Below are 21,503 nucleotides of genomic sequence, written 5' to 3'. Positions count from 1 at the left end.
TCACAGTCACATTGTGACAGCTATATCATTATTCTATCATCCTCAAGAAACATGGCTACTGGAACACAGCTCTACATTTTCAGGCAGTTCCCTGCAGCCTCTCCATTACATCTTGAATAACAAGATGATATCTACTTAATGCATAAGAATAACCTCCAGGACAACCTCTGGACTCAGTTTGGAATCTCTCAGCCATTGACACTTTGTCTCATTTCACTCTTTCCCTTTTTGGTGGAGAAGGTTTTCTCAATCCCTTGATGCTAAGTCTCAGCTCATTCTAGGGTTTTTCTCAATCCCTTGATGCTGAGTCTCAGCTCATTCTAGGATTTCTGTCCCACGTTGCCAGGAAGGTCCACACCCCTGGGAGTCATGTCCCACGTAGACAGGGGGAGGGTGGTGAATTTGCTTGTTATGTTGGCTGGAGAGAGAGGCCACACCTGAGCAACAAAAGAGGCTCTCTTGGAGGTGACTCTTAGGCCTAAATTTTAAGTAGACTTGACCTATCCTTTGTGGGGTTAAGTTTCACATGAACAAACCCCAAGACTGGGGGCTCAGCCTATAGCTTTGGTTGTCCACACTGCTTGTGAGAATATCAAGAATTCAACTTGGGGAGGTTGAACTTTGCCCTGTTCTCACCATTCCCCGAAGGGGACTTTGCAAATACTTTTCCACCCATTGATCAAATCACTCTGGGATTCATTGGGGCATCACTCTGGACAAACCAACAAAATCTCATGTCCTCCCCAAGGTTCCATGTACTTATGGTGTTCAACCAAGCTATCTACATAAGTTATATTATGAAATGCACTAGTCAAAATAGAGATTTTGTACCAAATAAACGTTTTTTGCTTTAGTCTCACACATAAATTGAAATTTTAAAATATTAATTACCATCTATTTTCAGCACCCTGCAGTAATAACATTCCTTTGTTCTTCCTCATGCAAAAACATTTTTAAAATTTGTACATTTAGTTACTATCATACACTCTAGGCATTCCTAGATTATACAATCTCAATCTTTATCATCTATCTTTCTTTGTGATTTCATTTATGCCCCCAGCCCTCCTCCCTCTATTATTCTCACATTCAGCTTCATTCAGTGTTTTAACATAATTGTATTACAGTTAGGTAATATTGTGCTGTCCATTTCTGAATTTTTATATTCAGTCCTGTTACACAATCTGTATCCCTTCAGCTCCAATTACCCAATATCTTACCCTATTTCTATCTTCTAACGGTCTCTGTTACCAACGAAATATTCCAAGTTTATTCCCTAATGTCGGTTCATATCAGTGAGACCATACAGTATTTGTCCTTTTGTTTCTGGCTGATCTCACTCAGCATAATGTCTTTAAGGTCCATCCATGTTGTTACATACTTCATTACTTTATTCTGTCTTACAGCTGCATAACATTCTATTGTATGTATATACCACAGTTTGTTTAGCCACTCATCTGTTTTGGCTGTTTCCATGTCTTTGCAATAGTAAATAATGCTGCTATAAACATTGGTGTGCAAATGTTTGTTTGTGTCCTTGCCCTCATGTCCTTTGAGTAGATACCTAACAATGGTATTGCGGGGTCATATGTAATTCTATATTTAGCTTTTTGAGGAACCGCCGAACTGCCTTCCACAGCGGTTGTACCATTTGACATTCCCACCAAGAGTGAATAAGTGTGCCTCTTTCTCCACATCCTCTCCAGCACTTGTCATTTTCTGTTTTATTGATAATGGCCATTCTGGTGTGTGTGAGATAATATCTCATTGTGGTTTTGATTTGCATTTCTCTAATGGCCAGAGAAGTTGAGCATCTCTTCATGTGCCTTTTGGCCATTTGTATTTCCTTTTCTGAGAAGTGTATATTCAAGTCTTTTGCCCATTTTATAATTGGGTTAGCTGTCTTTTTGTTGCTGATTTGAACAGTCTATAAATTGTGGATACTAGAACTTTATCTGATATGTAGTTTCCAAATATTCTCTCCCATTGTGTAGGCTGTCTTTTTACTTTCTTGATGAAGTTCTTTGATGCACAAAAGTGTTTGATTTTGAGGAATTCCCATTTCTTTCTTTCTTTCTTCAATGCTCTTGCTTTGGGTGTAAGGTCTATAAAACCACCTCCAAGTATAAGATTTATAAGATATTTCCCTACATTTTCTTCTAACAGTTTTATGGTCTTAGATCTACTGTTTAGGTCTTGATTCATTTTGAGTTAACTTTTGTATGGGGTGTGAGATATGGGTCCTCTTTCATTCTTTTGCATATAGATATCCAGTTCTCTAGGCACCATTTATTGAAGAGACTGTTTTGTCCCAGGTGAGTTGGCTTGACTGCCTTATCAAAGATCAAATGTCCATAGATGAGAGGGTCTATATCTGAACACTCTATTTGATTCCATTGTCAATTTATCTATGTTTATGCCAGTACCATGCGGTTTTGACCATGGTTGCTTCATAACATGCCTTAAAGCTAGGTAGCGTGAGACCTCCGACTTAATTTTTTTTTCTTGGAATACTTTTAGCTATTCAGGGCGCCCTGCCCTTCCAGATAAATTTGGTTATTGGTTTTTCTGTTTCTGAAAAGTAAGTTGTTGGGATTTTAGTTGGTATTGCATTGAAGCTGTAAATCAATTTAGGTAGAATTGACATCTTAACTGTATTTAGTCTTCCAATCCATGAACACGGTATGCCCTTCCATCTATTTAGATCTTCTGTGATTTCTTTTAACAATTTCTTGTAGTTTTCTTTATATAGGTCTTTTGTGAGTTATTACTTTTAAATTGTCAAGATTTGTCTTCTGTTTTCTAACCATAATTGTTTTCTGTGTTTTATTATAGTTCATGGCTAACAAAAACAATGAAGAACATTTATATTTTTATGATAATGTAAATATTGTTCAACAAAGAACTAAGTTAAGTGGTTAAATGTTAAGGAAAGGAAATGCAGTTTTACATTGCATTTTTGTTTTTTGTTCTTTGTTTTTGACTTTTGTTCTTTGTGTTGCCTTTAAGTAAAATGATCCAAGCATCAAAGTCAAATGGATTATCTTTTCTTATACTTCACTGATTTAGAATTAATCCATATTTTAATATGCTTCATATTTGTACAGTAACTGTTGTATAGCGATTTCTTCCTAACATTTCTAAAGTCTGGTTTTACTTCTTAGAGTATGATTTGACCATATCACCACAATTTTCATTTCTCTCCTAAATATACTATGGAATATATGAAATCTACCTTTTTAACAAACCTTTTTAAATCCTACTTGAGTCTGGATCATTTGTTCTCCAGACCTATAGTCCTGTTGTCCTCCTGGGATTTTGCTTTATTGCACTATTGAATGTGTTGTTTTCTTGGATCTGTTTTCTGTTTTTCAGTTTCTTTTTTTGTTTTTCTAGAGAATATTCTTAAATAAGTTTTCAGAAAGCATATAGGAAGTAAAGCTTTCTGATCCTTTCATGTCTGCATAACTTTTTTATTTATTTTTTTAATGGGCAGGCACCAGGAATCGAACCCAGGTCTTTGGCATGGTAGGTGAAAACTCATTCACTAAACCACTGTGTCCTGCCCATAAGTTTTTATTTGGATCTTATACTAGAGTAAGAGTTTGCCTGACTATAGAAGTCTAGTCTGTTATTATTTTCCCTGCAGACCATTAAAGACATTGCCCTGTTGTCTTCTGAATTTTGTTACTTTGAGGGGACAGAGTTTCCCCCTCTTTCTAATTGCTTTTTTCATGGTGTTCTGAAACTTAATGAGGATGTCATTACCCTGCTTGAAACTGATAGGTCCTTTTGGTCTAAGGTTATCTTCAACTCTAGAATATTTGATTATTTTCTTTTGTTTTTCTCTGTTTTTTCTTTTTGGGCTTCCTATTGAAAGCAAATGCCTTGTCTTGGTCATCTTTTAACTTTTCTCTCACTGTTTCATTTTCTTTGTGCTATTTTCTAGGTAATTTCTTTGGCTTTTTCTTGTATCCCTTCTATAAATGCTTTCTTTTCATATGCATTTTAATTTTCCTGATCCCACACTTTTTTCCAGTTGTTTCTTTTTCATAGTTTATTGTTTTATGGGGGAAAAAACCTCAAAACTCTGGGCAGGTTTTTGTTTTCTTTTTTTAACTTTTTTTATTGTATAATATGACATATATACAAAGAAAGAAATAAAAAAGCAATAATTTCAAAGCACTATTCAAGTAGTTACAGAACAGATCCCAGAGTTTGTTATGGGCTACCATACTATCCTCTCAGATTTTTCCTTCTAGCTTTTCCAGATTATAAGAGGCTAGAAGGCTTAAATCTTTTATCATCACAATCGACTTTTTTCCCCTCTTTTTTTGTGAAAAATAACATATATACAAAAAAGCCATACATTTCAAAGCACAGCACCATAATTAGTTGTAGAACATATTTCAGAGTTTGAGATGGGTTACAATTCCACAATTTTAGGTTTTTACTTCTAGCTGCTGTAAAATACTGGAGACTAAAAGAGATATCAATTTAATGTTTCAGCATTCATATTCGTTTGTTAAATCCTATCTTCTCTGTATAACTCCACTATCAACTTTGATCTTTCCATCTTTCTCTTTAGGGGTGTTTGGACTATAGTCATCCTAAGTTTTTGATATTGGTCTGTCACTAATATAGGGTAGGGAGATGAAACTATCTGATGTTCTGGAGAGCCTAGAGTAGGTTTCAGGGCTTATCTGGACCAGGGACCCACTTGGATTTTTGTAGGTTTCTGGAATGTAGTGCATGGAACCCTTGTGTAATCTTATATATTGCCATAGGTGTTCTTTAGGATTGGCTGGAATGGTCCTGGTTGGGGGTTGGCAGGTATTGATAGGTAGCAAGGTCTACCTGAAGCTTGCATAACAGCAACCTCCAGAGTAGCCTCTTGACTCTATTTGAACTCTTTTCTGCCACTGGTACTTTATTAATTACACTTCTTTTCCTCCTTTTGGCCAGGATGGAATTGTTGATCCCATAGTTGTAGGGCTGGATTCTTCCATGGTAGTCATCTCCCACTTCGCCAGGGAGACTTTCACTCCTGGATGCCATGCGCCACATACCGGGGAGGGCAATGATTTCATTTACAGAGTTTGGCTTAGAGAGAGTGAGGCCATATCTGAGCAACGAAAGAGAAGTAACTCTTAGGCATGCCTATAGGTAGTCTAAGCTTCTCTGCTACCCACATAAGCTTCACAAGAGTAAGCCTCATGATTGAGGGCATGGTCTATTGATTTCGGTATCCCTAAAGTTTGGCACAGTATCAGGGGATTCCCTGATGGTAAAGTTTAATAGTTCCATATTCTTTGTCCCATCTCTCTGGGGACTTTGCCAATACTTTGTTATCTTCTTGATATACTCTAGGATTTATCCAGGCGTTACAATAATCTATACAGGATTAAAGGGCCTCTTTTCTTTTTCTGGGCTCCCTTTGTTTCACTTGTTCAAATGAACTATACAGATAGGTTGAGTGAGATTATGCCCTACAGAAAATTTCAATTCCGACCAAATAAACCTTTCTTCCATTTGTTTCTAAGAGTATGTGTGATTCTAAAATAGAGACACTGTCTTCTTTACCCCTCTGTTGGGCAGGTTTGTTTTTAATGTTCTTCTTGAATTATCAGTGCTCAAATATCTAACAAGATTATTTGGAGTAGCTGGGATAGGTTTGCTTTGCTGTCTGATTAGGTATGAGTTTTTTCCTCAAGAGACCTCACTTGTGAATAAGAAGGTAGGGGTTTTGACTGTCAGGTTTTGCTTTATGAATGTAGTTTTGAATTGGGGTGTTACTCATGTGCAGGAAGAAGGAGACTTTATTCTGGAGCTCCAGTGTCCTCACTGGATGCCTTAGCTCCCCTCTACTGGGGCCAGTGGGCCATTGCCTTAGAACATGGCTCTAGTTTTTGCCAGAGTAGAAAGCCTGATGGCTCTGTGGGATTACCCTCATTCTTCCCCTTCCCATCTGTGCAATTCTTAACAGCTATTCCATGTCTTTCACTTGATTATCTTATTTTCTTCTAGCCAGCCATCCACCTCTACTTTCCATTTCTGCCAATTCCAATTTGAAAGCCTCTCTAGAAATCTGTTTAGAACTTTGGCTCCCACTTCTCTTGTATCCTTTTCCTGTACGTATTTCTGACTTTGTTTAGCTTCATCAATATTTTCCCATTTACTCTTTCTAAAATCTCAGTATATCTTATTTGCTAATGACACCTTCATGCCTCAAAACTTCTCTTCATTGTTTTAGTGACTGTCACTTTGGTTGGCATTTTGGAGGGAGGATAGGCAAGTGTACATACTCATTCTGCCATCCTGAATTGGAACTGCTAAAGTAATTTTAGAAACACCAGTGAACTTTTTTTTTCTAATCTCTTTATCTAGCTTAGCATCATATGGGCCCTTAATGGTTAATAATGTTGACAAAATAACTCAAGGTCAGCGTGTGTAGTAACTGAAAATTATTGAACGTTTTAGAATCCAAGAGCTAATGTCTGATGATCAGCGAGAAACCGGTCGGATTCCACGAACGATAGAGTGTGAGCTTGTTCATGATCTCGTGGATAGCTGTGTCCCAGGAGACACGGTGACTGTTACTGGAACTGTCAAAGTCTCAAATGCTGAAGAAGGTCTGGTATAGGTTTTTCCTTATTTTAATTGTCCCTCTTTAATGATTTGTTAGCATTCACCTTTTCTTTTTAAAGATACTTTTATTATCTCTGTTAATATGGAGAATTCCTTGTTTTTTATAGATGAAGCCTTTCCTTTAAAATAAAGGTTTATTTGTAGCTCACTGTGCTTGTCTTTTACTTTCTAAGTAAAGTTGAATCTTTGTAGGGAAAATAAAAATACCAATTGTTGCTTTTAATACATTTAAACTTACAGGTTCTCGAAATAAGAATGACAAATGCATGTTCCTTCTGTACATTGAAGCAAATTCTGTCAGTAATAGCAAAGGACAAAAGACAAAGTCTTCAGAGGATGATTCTAAGCATGGAGCATTGATGGAGTTCTCACTTAGAGACCTTTATGCTATCCAAGAGATTCAAGCTGAAGAAAATCTGTTTAAGCTTATTGTCAAGTATGTATGGTGTTACCTAAAATTTTATTAGATATGTACATGTCAGTGTGCTCTTGGCTACAGGTAACAAAAAATTGAAGTCAAATAGTCGGCTGACTACAGTCTATGAACCAAATCCAGCTTACTGTCTGTTTTTGTATGGCCTGTGAGTTAAAATGGTTTATACATTTTTAAATGGTAGGGGAAAAAAATCGATAGAAGATTTCATGACACATGAAATTATATGAAATTCAAACTTTCATGTCAATAAAGTTTTATTGGAACATAGCCCTGCTTATTAATTTATGTATTGTCTACAGCTGCTTTTGTCCTTTAATGGTAGTGTCAAGTAGTTGTGAGACAGAACATTTGGTTTATAGATATTTCTTTCCTGGCCCTTTGCAGAAAATGTGTGTTGGCCTGTGGTTTAAACAGTAAGTATAATTTACAGTATCATCCAATCAACTTGAGATAATAGACATCACTCAGCAAAAGAGTGAGGAGACAGTGACTCTGCTGATGAATAATCAGTGTAGTGAGAGGTCTCTGAGCAGGCGGCCAAGAAACAGCCGGATTGAGGATTGGAACAGAGCTTTGACTGGTTCCTTTTGCCGATTATAAATAAAAAGGAACACTTTCAGTGGTCCTTCTTTTGTCATACGTATAGGAAATTAGTATGAAAAACTTGGGTTTTCTTTCCACGGTTTGTTTTTACCTTTTAGTTCTATATTTGTGATTTCACCATCAGTACTAGAATATTTCATGGTCCTCCATTTGTTAATCTAGCAGGGATTGGCAAACTAGCCAGACAGTCTCATTTGTTAAATAAAGTTTTTTTGAACCATATCCCACTCATTCATTTACGTATTGTCTATGGCTGCTTTCACCCTACAGCTTGAGTAGTTGTGATTGAGTCTATAAACCTACAAAGCTAAAAATTTTCTGACCCTTTAAAAAAAAAAGTTTGTCAACCCATGCTAGATTAACAAAATGAAGGACCATGAAAGAATGGAGAAAACAGAAGAAGGTTTAAGTTGGGTTTCCTCAGAAGCACAGACTAAGTCAGTGATTTGGGAGCAAGTAGTTTATGTGGAAAGTGAACCCTGGAAATACTGATAGGGAAGGGAGAAGTGAGACAGAGAAGGGAAGACTCTATATGGTCCCTTAATTAACGAACAGGTTATCATTAGCATTGAAGACTTACTCTTCCTGTGACATCTGGAACATTAGACGGTGCAGAACTAGCCTCAGCATTTTTCCATCTAAGAGCCTAGATTTAGGGCTGCTCGCACTACTGACCCACCCAACCTAAAGCCTAGATTTAGGGCTGCTTGCACTACTGACCCACCCAACCCAACCTGTTGCTGATGCTTCTGTAGCCATAGAAAATCCTTAGGCAGACAAGTGCAGGTGATTGAGTGAAAGCTAGCTGTGATAATGTAGTAGCAGGCTTAACGATGAGTGCCAAATGGATATGGGTGAGACACCAACAGCATCTACTACAGTTTACATATATAAAGAGAACAATGATTCACATTCTACTCCTCATTATATCTCTTCCACCCTTACTATTTGGGTTTGTTCCTTGTTTATACAATTAGTAAATATAATATACTTTTTATATTCATATATGGTTTTTATTTATTCTGACCCTTTGAATTATCCCATCTTAAAATATTATGTACTCTGTTCACCTTTTAGTCTCCTTCTTTCATTGGCTTGGCTGTGGAACTCTAAAGACATATATATTCATGTAAAGTACAATTTTAAAGATTAGTTCTGGAAAAGAGTCAAAAGTATATTGAGTTGCTTTAATATGCTTTACAGATGTCCTGTCTTTGTTAACAGGCACAATTTTTTAAACATTCTTCCCTTTATAGATTAAGAATTTTGAGAAATTTATTGTTAAACTTTTCTAAGTTGTTTGAGGGAGAATAATTTTTTTCTTTTTTGAAGCTAAATCAAGTTAAGCAAGTTGTAGATATTCTAATGATTAATGGAGTGTTAGGATTTATTTGAAATAGTTTTTAATAAGTTGTATTCTGTTTTTCAGTTCACTTTGCCCTGTCATTTTTGGTCATGAAGTAAGTATACTTTATCTGTACTAAAAAATCATGAAGTTGGTAAAAATAACATTAAAAGACTTTACAAAAAATTTCTATTGGCCAGTTAATCATTTTAATGTGAATTTTAATTCTCCATGATTGAATGATGTGGGAGGAAAACTACAGCTCCTCATAATAAAAAGCTGCCTACCAATAAGCGTTAACAGAAATGGGTTTCTTTTAAAGCGGCTCTGGACACTTAAAGTGTTAAAGCAGAGACTAACAAATATTTCTCTTTTTTGGTGAGTGGATTCATGCCTTGCTCGTTATGGTAGATCTTAACTCAGTGACCATAAAGTTAGCTTTGTAATTCTGATATGCCCTAATCTGTATTAATTGTTTACATCACAGAAGTTACTTTTAGACTTACTTCTCTTAGAAAAAGAAAAAGGTCAGTTATGCTTCAAAGACAAAAAACCACCCCAAACAAATAAATGTTTCTACATGGAAGGAGGCGTGTCCCTTTTTAGCTAGTTGTCTTTATGTATTTCTTACTTTCCTTTTTTTATTGTTTTTTTTCACTCTGGAGCTTGTTAAAGCTGGCTTGGCATTAGCACTCTTTGGAGGAAGCCAGAAATATGCAGATGACAAAAACAGAATTCCAATTCGAGGAGACCCACACATCCTTGTTGTTGGAGATCCAGGCTTGGGAAAGAGTCAGATGCTACAAGTAGGAAATCAGTTATTTAGTATTTAACCTTTTGCTTATAAAATGCATGAATATCACAAGTAAGTTTTCTCAAAGCATGTAGTGTTTGTGTTTTAAAAAATATAATTTGTCTGGTGGCCTAAGAGGATTTGGGGGTTCCTGTGAGTAATATAGAACTGTATTTTCAAAATTGAACCAGTGCTGGTCTGCACAGGCCTGTTGGTGAAGCAAGAAACTTTTGGCAAATGTTAATCTAGAATCTGACTCTACACCTTCATAGCTGTGTAAGTTCTTAACTCACCTCAGCTTCAACACTGGTAAATGGGGATGTACCTTCTTCTTACAGTGGTTAAGATTCTATAATAAAGGTCTTAGAATAATACCTGGTATGTAGCTAACATTTGTTGAGCAGTTCCGATCAGCTGTTATTTCCTTTTTACTTTGGATGATTCTCTTAAACTTTTTTGGTTTGTTTAGGCAGCGTGCAGCGTGGCTCCACGTGGCGTATATGTTTGTGGTAATACCACTACCACCTCTGGTCTGACTGTCACTCTTTCAAAGGATAGTTCCTCTGGAGATTTCACTTTGGAAGCTGGTGCCTTGGTACTTGGTGATCAAGGTGAGAGACCAAAATGAGTAATAATCAGTGATTCTGGAACTTTTTCTTTACTTTGTTTTTAAAAGCCTTTTCTATTTCAGCACATTTCATTCTGTTCAAGAGGTATTTGGACAGCACTGCCCTAACCAGGAAATTGACAATGAGTTCCAGAAATAATAACTGTATATACAATATGATCATTTTTATTCATAATACAGAATTGAAAGTGGTATTCAAGATCATTCATTTTTGGAGTCTTCTGGCAGATACAATTATATATATATTTATTCTAATGAATAAATCACATAAACGAAGTATAGCTCCTTATACTTCCCATGTTGTACCACCCACCCATCACATTTGTGGTTATTTGCTTTAAAGCTTTATGGCAAGCTATGGAGTGGGATTTAGTTATCTTATTGATTGCCTACCATATAGGTATACCATAAATACTTGTTGAATGCACTAAATTAGTTTGCTAAGAGTAGTTCTAGATACCTTGACAGTGAAAAAAAGGTGAATGTCATCCTTAATTCTCAGAGAACTTTTAGTAAGGGTTTAGAGTTGTTACTTTAGTTGGATTTTAGTAGTAGTTTAGAACTAGTACTTTTGCAGTATTTTAACCCATTTTACCAGATGGAAGCCTTTGCTACCTAAGTTTCTCCTTGTGTTGCTTTAACCTTGTTGGAAAAACATGTTTCTGTGCTTGCGTTAGGCAGTAAATGAGTGACTTAAAGCCATTCATTCCTTCCATTTGCCACTGGCCTCCACATTTCTAACTCTAGTATCTGTCAGCCATGTTTGACAAAACTGATCACTCCCATCTCCTTAAAACACGTTTTCTACCAGGTTTCCAGGACACTACACTTTTCTGATTTTTTTCTTACTTCATTTACTGGTCCTTCCCATGCTTTGCTGGTTCTTCATCTCTCCAGTCTCTGAATTGGTTGTCATTCAGGGCGCTTAGTTCTTGGACCTTTTGTCCTCTTGGTCTGGCTTTACCTACCTATATGTTCCTGCCTTGCCCCCCCCACCCCCCCCGAGGGACTGTGCTCTGATAATCTTTAGAGTTTCCAATAACTTCAGTTCCATATCATCATGGACTGACAGAGTGATAGGAATCAGGGGAAAGTCAAGATGAAACTTTCAGGTCCACCACTGCCGAGGTTAGTAGAAGTAAGATGTGCTTGCCAAGTCCCACGGCTCCACATTAGACTGTGAAAATAGGCTAAATTTAGCCTAGGAGACACATTCCTGCCTTAAACATGAGACACATTCTTAAATGAAATGACTGAACCTTCACAAAAAAGATCAGCAAAAAAGGTGGCACAGAGGCCCAAGAGAGACCTCTGTGCTTCATTCTTCTAAATTCTCAAGTTACCAAAAGTGGATAGTAACCTAGCTTGCAAACTGGCTGAGAGGGAAAATATGGGTCTCAAGTATAGCAGGATAAGAATGTTTAGAACACACATACAGAGAAAATTTGTTTGGAGAGAGCAGCCTTCATTAAACATGAGCAAGAGAAAGAGACTGCCCAGAGCTATGCAGGCATAGCATAGAAAAGAAAGAAGGAATTTAATATGCACAATAAAATTACATAACCCAATCTGGAAGAGATACAATCCACAGAACTAAAGAAAATAACCCCACAGGTGTTTCAAGAATTTAATGAGAACATAAATTTAATGAACTCAATGGGATAATAGATGAAAAGAATAGAGACAACTAACTGATGACTAATGACACTATTACAAAACTAATATATAAAACTGACACATCTGAATAAGAAATTGTGGCTGTAGAGGAAAGGCTTAAGATAGATACAGTGAATGTAGAAGAACAGATTTTAAAATAAAGGGGCAATAATAGAGATGAAGAACAAAGGAAATTCAACAAAAGGATACTTGGCTCCATGAGGTAGAGAACCCAACAAATGTTACCAGTAATGTATTCAGAGATGCAAGGAGATAAGAAAATCTCCTTGAAATAAAATGGACTAAGTCTGCAATTATTTTCCACATAGACCTCTGAGCAGGTGTTACTTTCTTGTTCATAGGATAGACATAGAAAGATTTACCACAGCCAAGCCCTCTGGAGATGACCACATATAATAGGGGAACCCTTTTATTATGTTTCCTGGTATGGAAACTGGTGGTGACATGCACTCATAATTCCTAGTTTATTTGCATTAGGTCTCAGAGGGAACAGTCTGCACTGTGAGAAGGAAGTTCACAATATGTGAGGGAAGTTTCTTTCCAAAACAGTAGAAAACAAACTAGCACCCTTTTTCTAAACAAAAGGACTTTGGGAAGAGGTTTTGTCCTTCAGAATACTTTATGTTCTAAAAATGGAACATGGATCCAATATAACTTATTTGAGGACACTTGTCAAATTGCCTCATTTATTCCCAGAAGAAAAAAATATATATTACAATGTGTCAGAGAGTCTCTGAACTTGTGAATTAGAGGTAGTACCTCTGGCACATAAAATGTTTTCAGTTAGTGGTGGGTATTTATATTGTTTAAAAGGGTTAAGTGATTCCTCTACAGTTGTACAGTCAGTATTTGGTATTGCTGAGAACTGCACTCAAGTCTTCGAATTGTAGAGCTCAGACTTTCCCTCCCAAACTACCTTACCCAAAAGACCCAGCTCAAATAGCACCTTTTTCTTGAAACCTTTCCAGATTCCCTTTCATCTTCTAATTCCCCTCTCTCCAAAATAATTTGCCATCTTGTCTATTTCATATCTTATTGTTTTTAATATATACTATCTTGAATGTTTAATAGTGTAACTTACTTGTATGAATTTAAGCTTTTTGAGAGTTACTTTGATATCTTACCCATATTTGAAACCTTCACAACATAGTGCCTTGCCTCTGGAAGATGTTCGGTGAATAATATTACATAAAATTTGTTAAATAAGACAGGTGCCTTATTTGCTGTAATGCAAGCAGTAATTCTGTGCTATGACATTTTGTAACATTAACTACTAGAAACAACTGGAAATAAGTCTTTATTGTGTAACAGTTTCCATCCTGTGAAATTTGGAAATTGACCAAGGGAAATTTTTTTGTTTTGTATTATTTTACTCTGACTGTAGGTATTTGTGGAATAGATGAGTTTGATAAGATGGGGAATCAACATCAAGCCTTGTTAGAAGCCATGGAACAGCAAAGTATTAGTCTTGCTAAGGCTGGGATGGTTTGTAGCCTCCCTGCAAGAACTTCCATTATTGCTGCTGCAAATCCAGTTGGAGGACACTACAACAAAGCCAAAACTGTTTCTGAAAATTTAAAGTAAGTCTCTTCAGTATTTATACCTTTAATATATTGAGTCCCTAAAATCAGTAAAAAAAAAAGATAAGATAAATGGGCAGTTCACAGAAGTTACAAGTGTCCAATAACTAAACAAAAATGTGCTTAAACACTACAAATTATAGCAATAAATTACCATTGCTATCTACTAGATTGACAGATATTTTAAGTATTGATAATCAGTATTGGTAAAGGGCTAGGGACATGGGTTCTCACATACACAATTTAGCATTGTGAAGGTCAATTGACAGTGTTTCTCACAATATTAAATATACATTTCATTTGGGCTAGCCATTCTTCTTTTAGAAATTCTACTCACAGAAAGTGTACCAGGATAGGTTTATAGGGTAGGTATTATAAGCATTGTTCATCACTGCCAAAAATTGGAAACAACTTGAGATGCCCACCAATAGAGGAGTGGTTAAACTGTGGTAAACTATACAATGGAAAGTAGCAGTATGAGAATGAAGTAGGTTTGTATGCGCTGTTAATAGATGCCTGTAGTTTACTATTAAGTGAAATGAGCATATTACATATACATGTGGTATGTGTACACTTTTTTTCAAAAACAGTGTTTATACCTGTATATATATATATGTTTTCTAATTTGTTTTTTGTACGAGTTAGACAAAAATGTTTAGAAAGGAGAAAATAGTCAAGTGATGCAAAAGTGAGGAAAAGATTTTAAAATGCCTTAAATGTGTTCAGTCTATTACTAGCTTTTTTTTTAGTAAAATGACGAAGTGCTATATTGGAACGATCAAAAAGACCCTGGAGACTTAGATTCTGTATTGGTACCATAAAATACCAATATTTTGGTATGACAGAGAGGCTATGGGACTTCTGTCAAATTCTTTTATCATCTTGATTTTGCTTTTATTTCATATGGTGAAGGTAGCTTGATCAGTGAGTTGAGAGAAGATGATTAAGTAGAATGTAGCATTTTATTGCAGTGACTAATGGATATATAGGTGTCCTTTTAAGAGAAAGTGGGCGTTTTTCTTCTAAATGGGACACAGGCATCCTGAAAAACTCAGTGTTTTGTAGAGTCAAAAGACATAAAAGATTGAAAAGTACTTGACTAGATAACCTCTGACATATTGTCTAGCATTCCAGCTTAAAAGTTTGCAATCTGAAGTCATTGTGAGACTTACTGTCATATATTGCATATAGAATGTAAAACAGAATTCAGTGGTTTTAATGATATAGGAAAGGGCCATGTCCTTAATCTACCACGCATACTTACATATAAGGCTGTGGTCTAGTATCTCTAGAATGGGTGGGTATATTGAACCAAAAGCTGTTATTTCTTTAACTTAAAGCTTGATTTCTTAAGTTCTACATGGAGCTTGAGTAAGCAACAGTTTTTTATTTTTTTTTAAATTTATTTATTAATTAAAAAATTAAGAAACCAAATAAAACATCAGCATACATAATCAGTAATTCACAATATCATCACTTAGTTGCATATTCACCATTTCTTAGAACATTTGCATTAATTCAGAAAAAGAAATAAAAAGACAATAGAAAAAGAAATAAAACGAACACAGGAAAGAGAAAAAAGATTATACCTACCATACCCCTTACCCCTCGCTTTCATTGATCACTAGCATTTCAAACTAAATTTATTTTAGCATTTGTTCCCCCTATTATTTATTTTTATTCCATATGTTCTGCTCCTTTGTTGACAAGGTGTAGATAAAAGGAGCATCAGACACAAGGTTTTCACAATCACACAGTCACATTGTGAAAGCTATCATTATACAATCATCATCAAGAAACATGGCTACTGGAACACAGCTCTACATTTTCAGGCAGTTCCCTCCAGCCTCTCCATTACATCTTGAATAACAAGATGATATCTACTTGATGCATAAGAATAACCTCCCGGATAACCTCTTGACTCTGTTGGAATCTCTCAGCCATTGACACTTTGTCTCATTTCCCTCTTCTCCCTTTTGGTTGAGAAAGTTTTCTCAATCCCTTGATGCTGAGTCTCAGCTCATTCTAGGATTTCTGTCCCATGTTGCCAGGAAGGTCCACACCCCTGGGAGTCATGTCCCACGCAGAGAGGGTGAGGGTGGTGAGACTGCTCGTTGTGTTGGCTGAAGAGAGAGGCCACATCTGAGCAACAAAAGAGGCTCTCTTGGGGGTGACTCTTAGGCCTAAATTTTAAGTAGACTTGACCTATCCTTTGTTTTTATTTGTTTTGACACCATTGTTTCTTCTTTCTTTCATGCCTCTTAGAATGGGGAGTGCCTTGTTGTCCAGATTTGATTTGGTCTTTATCCTGTTAGACACCCCAAATGAGGATCATGATCACTTACTTTCTGAACATGTGATTGCAATAAGAGCTGGAAAGCAGAGAACTGTTAGCAGTGTCACAGTAACTCGTGTGAATAGTCAAGATCCAAATACTTCTGTACTTGAAGTGATTTCTGATAAACCATTATCAGAAAGACTGAAGGTATAAACTCTTTTCCTTAATCCTTTGGTTCCATTCTGATTATCAGAGTTCAATGTGTTGCTTATGGTAGAGCAGTAGTATATGAACTTTTATAACAAAACCTTTTATATTATAATACTAGACTTTATGTAAGCTTAGTTTGAAATAATCTAAGTCAACTGGACTGAGAGCTAGTATAGCAGTTTGGTTTATTTGAAGAGTCTTTTAGAGAATATTACCTTTATCTGAACAAGTTATATTTAGGAGAAATATTTTATTTGCTATATGTCCTTGTAGTGTTAGCGCCTTTTTTTTTTTAATCATGCTTTAGGTGGTTCCTGGAGAAACAATAGATCCGATTCCCCACCAGCTATTGAGAAAATACATTGGCTATGCTAGGCAGTATGTCTATCCAAGGTTATCCACAGAAGCGGCTCAAGTTCTTCAAGATTTTTACCTTGAGCTCCGGAAACAGAGCCAGCGGTTAAATAGCTCACCAATCACTACCAGGCAGCTGGAATCTCTGATACGTCTAACTGAAGTTTGTTTATTTTAAATTTATGCCTTTTGGGCTTAAAAAAGGTCATGGGGTGTGGGGTGTGCAGTATGATTTCTCTTTCAATCACCTACATAATTTACTTGATTTTTGTTTCTTACTAAGAGACATTAGAAATGGATGGATTTAGGTTTTTAAAAGGCTCAGTCATGCTCATAAATATTGATTAAAGTATGGCCACTTCTTTCTAGGCTTAGGAAGTTATTTCCCATGCAACTTTTTTTTTTTTTTTTGTAATGACTCTTAGGAGACTCCTCAAGTGTATGAAATGTATTAGGGTTAACTAAATGTTCTGGGAACATGGAATATGTAAACCATACCCTGAGTAAATATTTGTTTTGATAACTCTGCTTTGTTGTTTTAATGAATTTGGTATGGTATGAGTTCCTGAAAGTGAAAGGCCAGGAAAAACAAGTGTATCTCATAATCAAATCTCCTATCAACATTCTCAGAAAGATATGTTAAGATATGTTAATGGATAAAGTTTAGTTTTAATCCATATTTTAAATGAGTGGTCATTTTCATATTCGAGTTTCAAATAGCTTTGGAAAATTCTGACTTTTCAGGTTACAATCCCCATCCCCACTCTCCCCAAAAAAGTCAGGTTTTGTATAAAATGAAATAAGCTGAGATATATGGTGCCTACTCAAACAATGGCGTGTATATATATACATATATTTTTTGTTGTTGTTGTTGTTGTTGTTATCTGTCATAGCTAAAAATTGTTGCTTTCTTTTAAAGGCACGAGCAAGGTTAGAGTTGCGGGAGGAAACAACTAAAGAAGATGCTGAAGATATAGTTGAAATTATGAAATATAGGTAAAGTTAAAATTTAAAACATTAAAAATTTTAAATGAAATACCAGCCTTCTTCCCAACTCAGATATTTGATTAGGTCAAGCAAAATTACTTTTATTTAGTTCATTCCATCATTTTTTTTTCTGAACAAACTGTACTTTCCTGGTTTAAAATATTTCTGTGCAAATAATCTTTACGTTAATTTTTTTTAATGGGTAACACATTCACATGTGGTGTAGTACAGGCTTTAGAGTCAGGCTTGGCAGTGCCTTGGCAAATTACACAGTGCTTCGCAGTCTCCTTCTACACAGATACACTACAAAGGATTGTGCTAAGGTATCATGCAGGGATGCTACATAAAGTAACAAACATGGTTTTGGCTCATTGACACTCAGTAAACGTTATTATCAGTGGTGCTAACCTTGATAATAGTAAGATGAAGCTGAGCAACCCAAACTGTGGTATAGGTTATCTGAGTTATGAGAGCACATAGCTATAGGTTTTTGAAAAGCTAAATATTTATGGGCAACAGTTCGCATAAGCTTTCACCTAAAATTGAAAATGTATTAGGAAGTAGAATGAGAGGTCATTGTGAGTTTTTCCTGTTTTAGGAAAGTGGTTCAAATATTATATTTCTTCAAATTGGAAGCATGTAGCATGAGTTCAAATATGCCACTCATTAGCCATATAACCTTTGGCAAATCACTTAATCTTAGTAAGACTTTATTTCTTTATCTTTAAAATGGGAACAAGAATGATTATTAAGTCATAGGATTGCTAGGAAGCTTAAATGGGATAGCACAGGCCAATAAATATAATTCAAACAAATACCCTACTAGGATTTTTTTATATGCTATATGGTGGGGGTCACATTCCATTCTTTTTCTATGGGAAAAAGTATTATTGCAGCATTATTTGTTGATTTTTTGGGGGAGGGTGGGGGTGGGAGGAGACGTGCATGGGCCAGGAATCGAACCTGGGTCTCCTGCATGACAGGCAAGAATTCTACCACTAAGCTACACACTACTCTAAAAGCATTTTTGACAATTTTTTTCTGAGAAATAAGCATATTATAAATTACATGGGGAATAGTTAAACATAAAAGCCTTAAGTTGCTTCATGTTTCAGAGGGAAATATATACTCATTCAACTTACATTTTTATTATCATTTATTATATTCTAATTTGAATGACTCCTTCGTACAGTTCATTCTCATTAATGTGATCTCTTATCTGTTTAAAGAACAAAATGAAACTTTACTTTGTTTAAAATCATTTCTATGAGCTCCATAAGAGCAGGGATTGTATCTGTTTGGTTCAGCATTATAAGCTCACTGCCTAGCAGGTAAATGATAACCATTTGATCCACAGATTATTCCTATTAAAGTTACATCTCTCCCTATGAACTTGGCTGTGAGATTATATCTGTCCATTTATACAGGCAGGGAATGGAGGGAAGAAATCAACAATAGAGCTGGATTAGAGAGGATGGTTAGCATCCCTAAATGATGTTTTCAAACTTCTGGCTAAAACTCAGTCAGGTGCATATTTGTTTCCTTGATTATATTGAGAAAATAAGAGGAAGCAGAAGAGAATTGGTGGTGTTAGGTGTATCTTTTAATATCTAGCCATAATTACAGCAAATCAGCAGAAGCTCTTAGTTTACAGAATATTTTTAAAGGACCATTTATTTGCTAGATGCTGTGCTAGGAGCTAGGAAAACATCTTTACCCAATAAAAGCTAAATTTAGTATGTTTCAAATTTCTTTATTTTTCCCATGAATCAGAAAGAATGATCTAGGCATTTTTGTAGCTTATTAACTAGTCATTTTTATGCATTTCTCTTTTTCAATTTTAGAAGTTCCTTAAAGTAGTTACTGGGTTCAAAATATTTTTATCCCCAAACAGTCCATATTATAGTCAATTTCATAGTAGCCACTCAGAAAATACTAGTTTAAGTCTTTGCTAACTGAGGCTCATAGCTACTTTCAAATATTTCTTCTTGTAACCTGGAGACCCAGGACAAAAATTTCTATAACCATGCCACATTGGATAACTTTGTTTTTCCCTTTCCCATTAAGCATGCTAGGAACTTATTCTGATGAATTTGGGAACCTAGATTTTGAGCGCTCCCAGCACGGTTCTGGAATGAGCAACAGGTCAACAGCAAAAAGATTTATTTCTGCTCTTAACAACATTGCTGAAAGAACTTATAATAATCTATTTCAATTTCATCAACTTCGGCAGATTGCCAAAGAGGTAAACATTCAGGTATGATAAACTCTAGCTATTTAATAAATGTTTTTTTTTTGTAATAATTTCAGAAGGTCCTTTTTCATGTATAGTAGAACTTTTAAGTATCAAAAGGTTTTGGGATAAAAGAATGGAATAGACCGTCTCAGAGTTTTTAAAGTTTTTTATTTATTTAAGATTCATACCTACCTTTTCAAAAGGTTTTTTCAGCATCTTGGTAGTTAGGAAAGCATTGGAGCAGGATTCACTCTCCATGTTTTTCTGACAGTCCCTTGGTGGGCAGGTCATTTTAACATATTTGAATCTCAGTTTCCTCCTATGTTAAAAAATGGTCATGATTCCACCTGCTCTACCTATTTCATAGTTTTAGTGAAAATAAATATAATAGCACTTTAAACATATAGAGCTGATTATATGGAAAACTGCTGACTTAATTTCAAAAGCTAGTCTAATTTTTGTTTTGAAGCTAAGCTAAAACAAATGTAACCAAGTCTCTGCATATTGAAGATTTTACTTTTAATTAGTTCAACACTATAGAAACCAAAGTGAAATGGAGGTAGTTTTCTCTTTAAGAAGTGCAGATAATTTTATTTGCCCAAGAAATTTGACAGTTGTGTATTTCTATTTGAGAGATTACTTTTTAAAATCATACTTTGCCATGTAACTTAGCAGGCTAACTCTTTTGATGTTTTCTTCCAGGTTGCTGATTTTGAAAACTTTATTGGATCACTAAATGACCAGGGTTACCTCTTGAAAAAAGGCTCAAAGGTTTACCAGCTTCAAACTATGTAAAATGATTTACCAAGCCAGTTTAAAGCCATTCAGTAATGAAGACCATACAAGAAAATACAATTCTGAAAATGACTGTAGGGTAAAGTGTTAGGTATGTTGAACACAATTTAAGAAGTAACTTCTTCAAAAGCCTGAAGATAATTACATTTTTTATTTAAATGATGTCATTATATATTATACTTTTGACCTTTTATAAATATTTCAGTTTTGCATATCATTTGTCCACTGGGTAAATTTTCAGTAAGTTACATATTAATATTTAAATTAATTTATTAGACAAATAAATGAATGAATAACTCAGAAATAAATTGAAAGTAAGTTTTCTTTTTAAACTTCATGACATTTTATAGATGGAAATATTTTATATTGACATGTTCAGCTTGGTATCTTGGCTATTAAATTCTTGACATCTTAAATGTAGATGCCTTTCAATTACTTTTAAAAAAGTATTTATTACCAAAGTTAAAACATGTATCTATTTTGAATGGTTAAGTAGTTGCGCAGGGCTTATATTAAAACCTACCAGGTTCTGTTCCATTCTTCCACATTCCCCAATTTTCCTCTTAATTTCAGCTGTTGTCCTGTTCACCTCTATTTTTCTAAAGAACACTTAGCATGACAAATTCTTTTTTTTTGAGTTAAATTTTTTTATTAATTTAATTTTAAAATTGAAAAAATATATGACAAGGAAACACAAACATTCTTAACATGATCATTCCATTCTACATATATAATCAGTAATTCACAATATCATCACATAGTTGCATATTCATCATCATAATCATTTCTTTGAACACTTGCATCAATTCAGAAAAGCAAATAAAAAGACAACAGAAAAAATTCATACATACCTTACTGCTTACCCGTCCCTTTCTTTTTTTTAAATTTATTTATCTTTTATTTATGATGCATAACCACATACACACACAAACATTA

The 21,503-nt window shown here is 35.2% G+C and overlaps 1 protein-coding gene across 6 annotated transcripts in view; it reads left to right on the top strand.

Annotated features, from left to right (window-relative positions):
* The window catches only part of MCM8 (minichromosome maintenance 8 homologous recombination repair factor), a 38,307-nt gene extending 17,146 nt beyond the window's left edge, over positions 1-21,161 (top strand). For 2 of the 6 annotated variants that reach the window (XM_077116022.1, XM_077116014.1), the window contains exons 9-19: positions 6,478-6,629; positions 6,886-7,081; positions 9,114-9,144; positions 9,695-9,835; positions 10,292-10,433; positions 13,512-13,707; positions 15,973-16,192; positions 16,503-16,712; positions 17,469-17,545; positions 19,604-19,793; positions 20,475-21,159. In XM_077116022.1, coding sequence (XP_076972137.1) covers positions 6,478-6,629; positions 6,886-7,081; positions 9,114-9,144; positions 9,695-9,835; positions 10,292-10,433; positions 13,512-13,707; positions 15,973-16,192; positions 16,503-16,712; positions 17,469-17,545; positions 19,604-19,793; positions 20,475-20,567 — 1,648 coding nt within the window. In that variant the 3' untranslated portion in view covers positions 20,568-21,159. Of the gene's footprint in view, positions 1-6,477; positions 6,630-6,885; positions 7,082-9,113; positions 9,145-9,694; positions 9,836-10,291; positions 10,434-13,511; positions 13,708-15,972; positions 16,193-16,502; positions 16,713-17,468; positions 17,546-19,603; positions 19,794-20,474 lie in introns of all 6 variants that reach the window. The other 4 variants (XM_077116033.1, XM_077116060.1, XM_077116040.1 and 1 more) reach the window with 4 other exon arrangements.
* The last annotated feature ends 342 nt before the right edge of the window (positions 21,162-21,503 follow it).

This window comes from Tamandua tetradactyla, chromosome 1 (genome assembly GCF_023851605.1).
Source record: "Tamandua tetradactyla isolate mTamTet1 chromosome 1, mTamTet1.pri, whole genome shotgun sequence".
In the NCBI taxonomy this organism is placed as follows: Eukaryota; Metazoa; Chordata; class Mammalia; order Pilosa; family Myrmecophagidae; genus Tamandua; species Tamandua tetradactyla.
The sequence above is the reverse complement of the archived record's forward strand: the minus strand, read 5'-3'. Positions and strand labels throughout refer to the sequence as shown.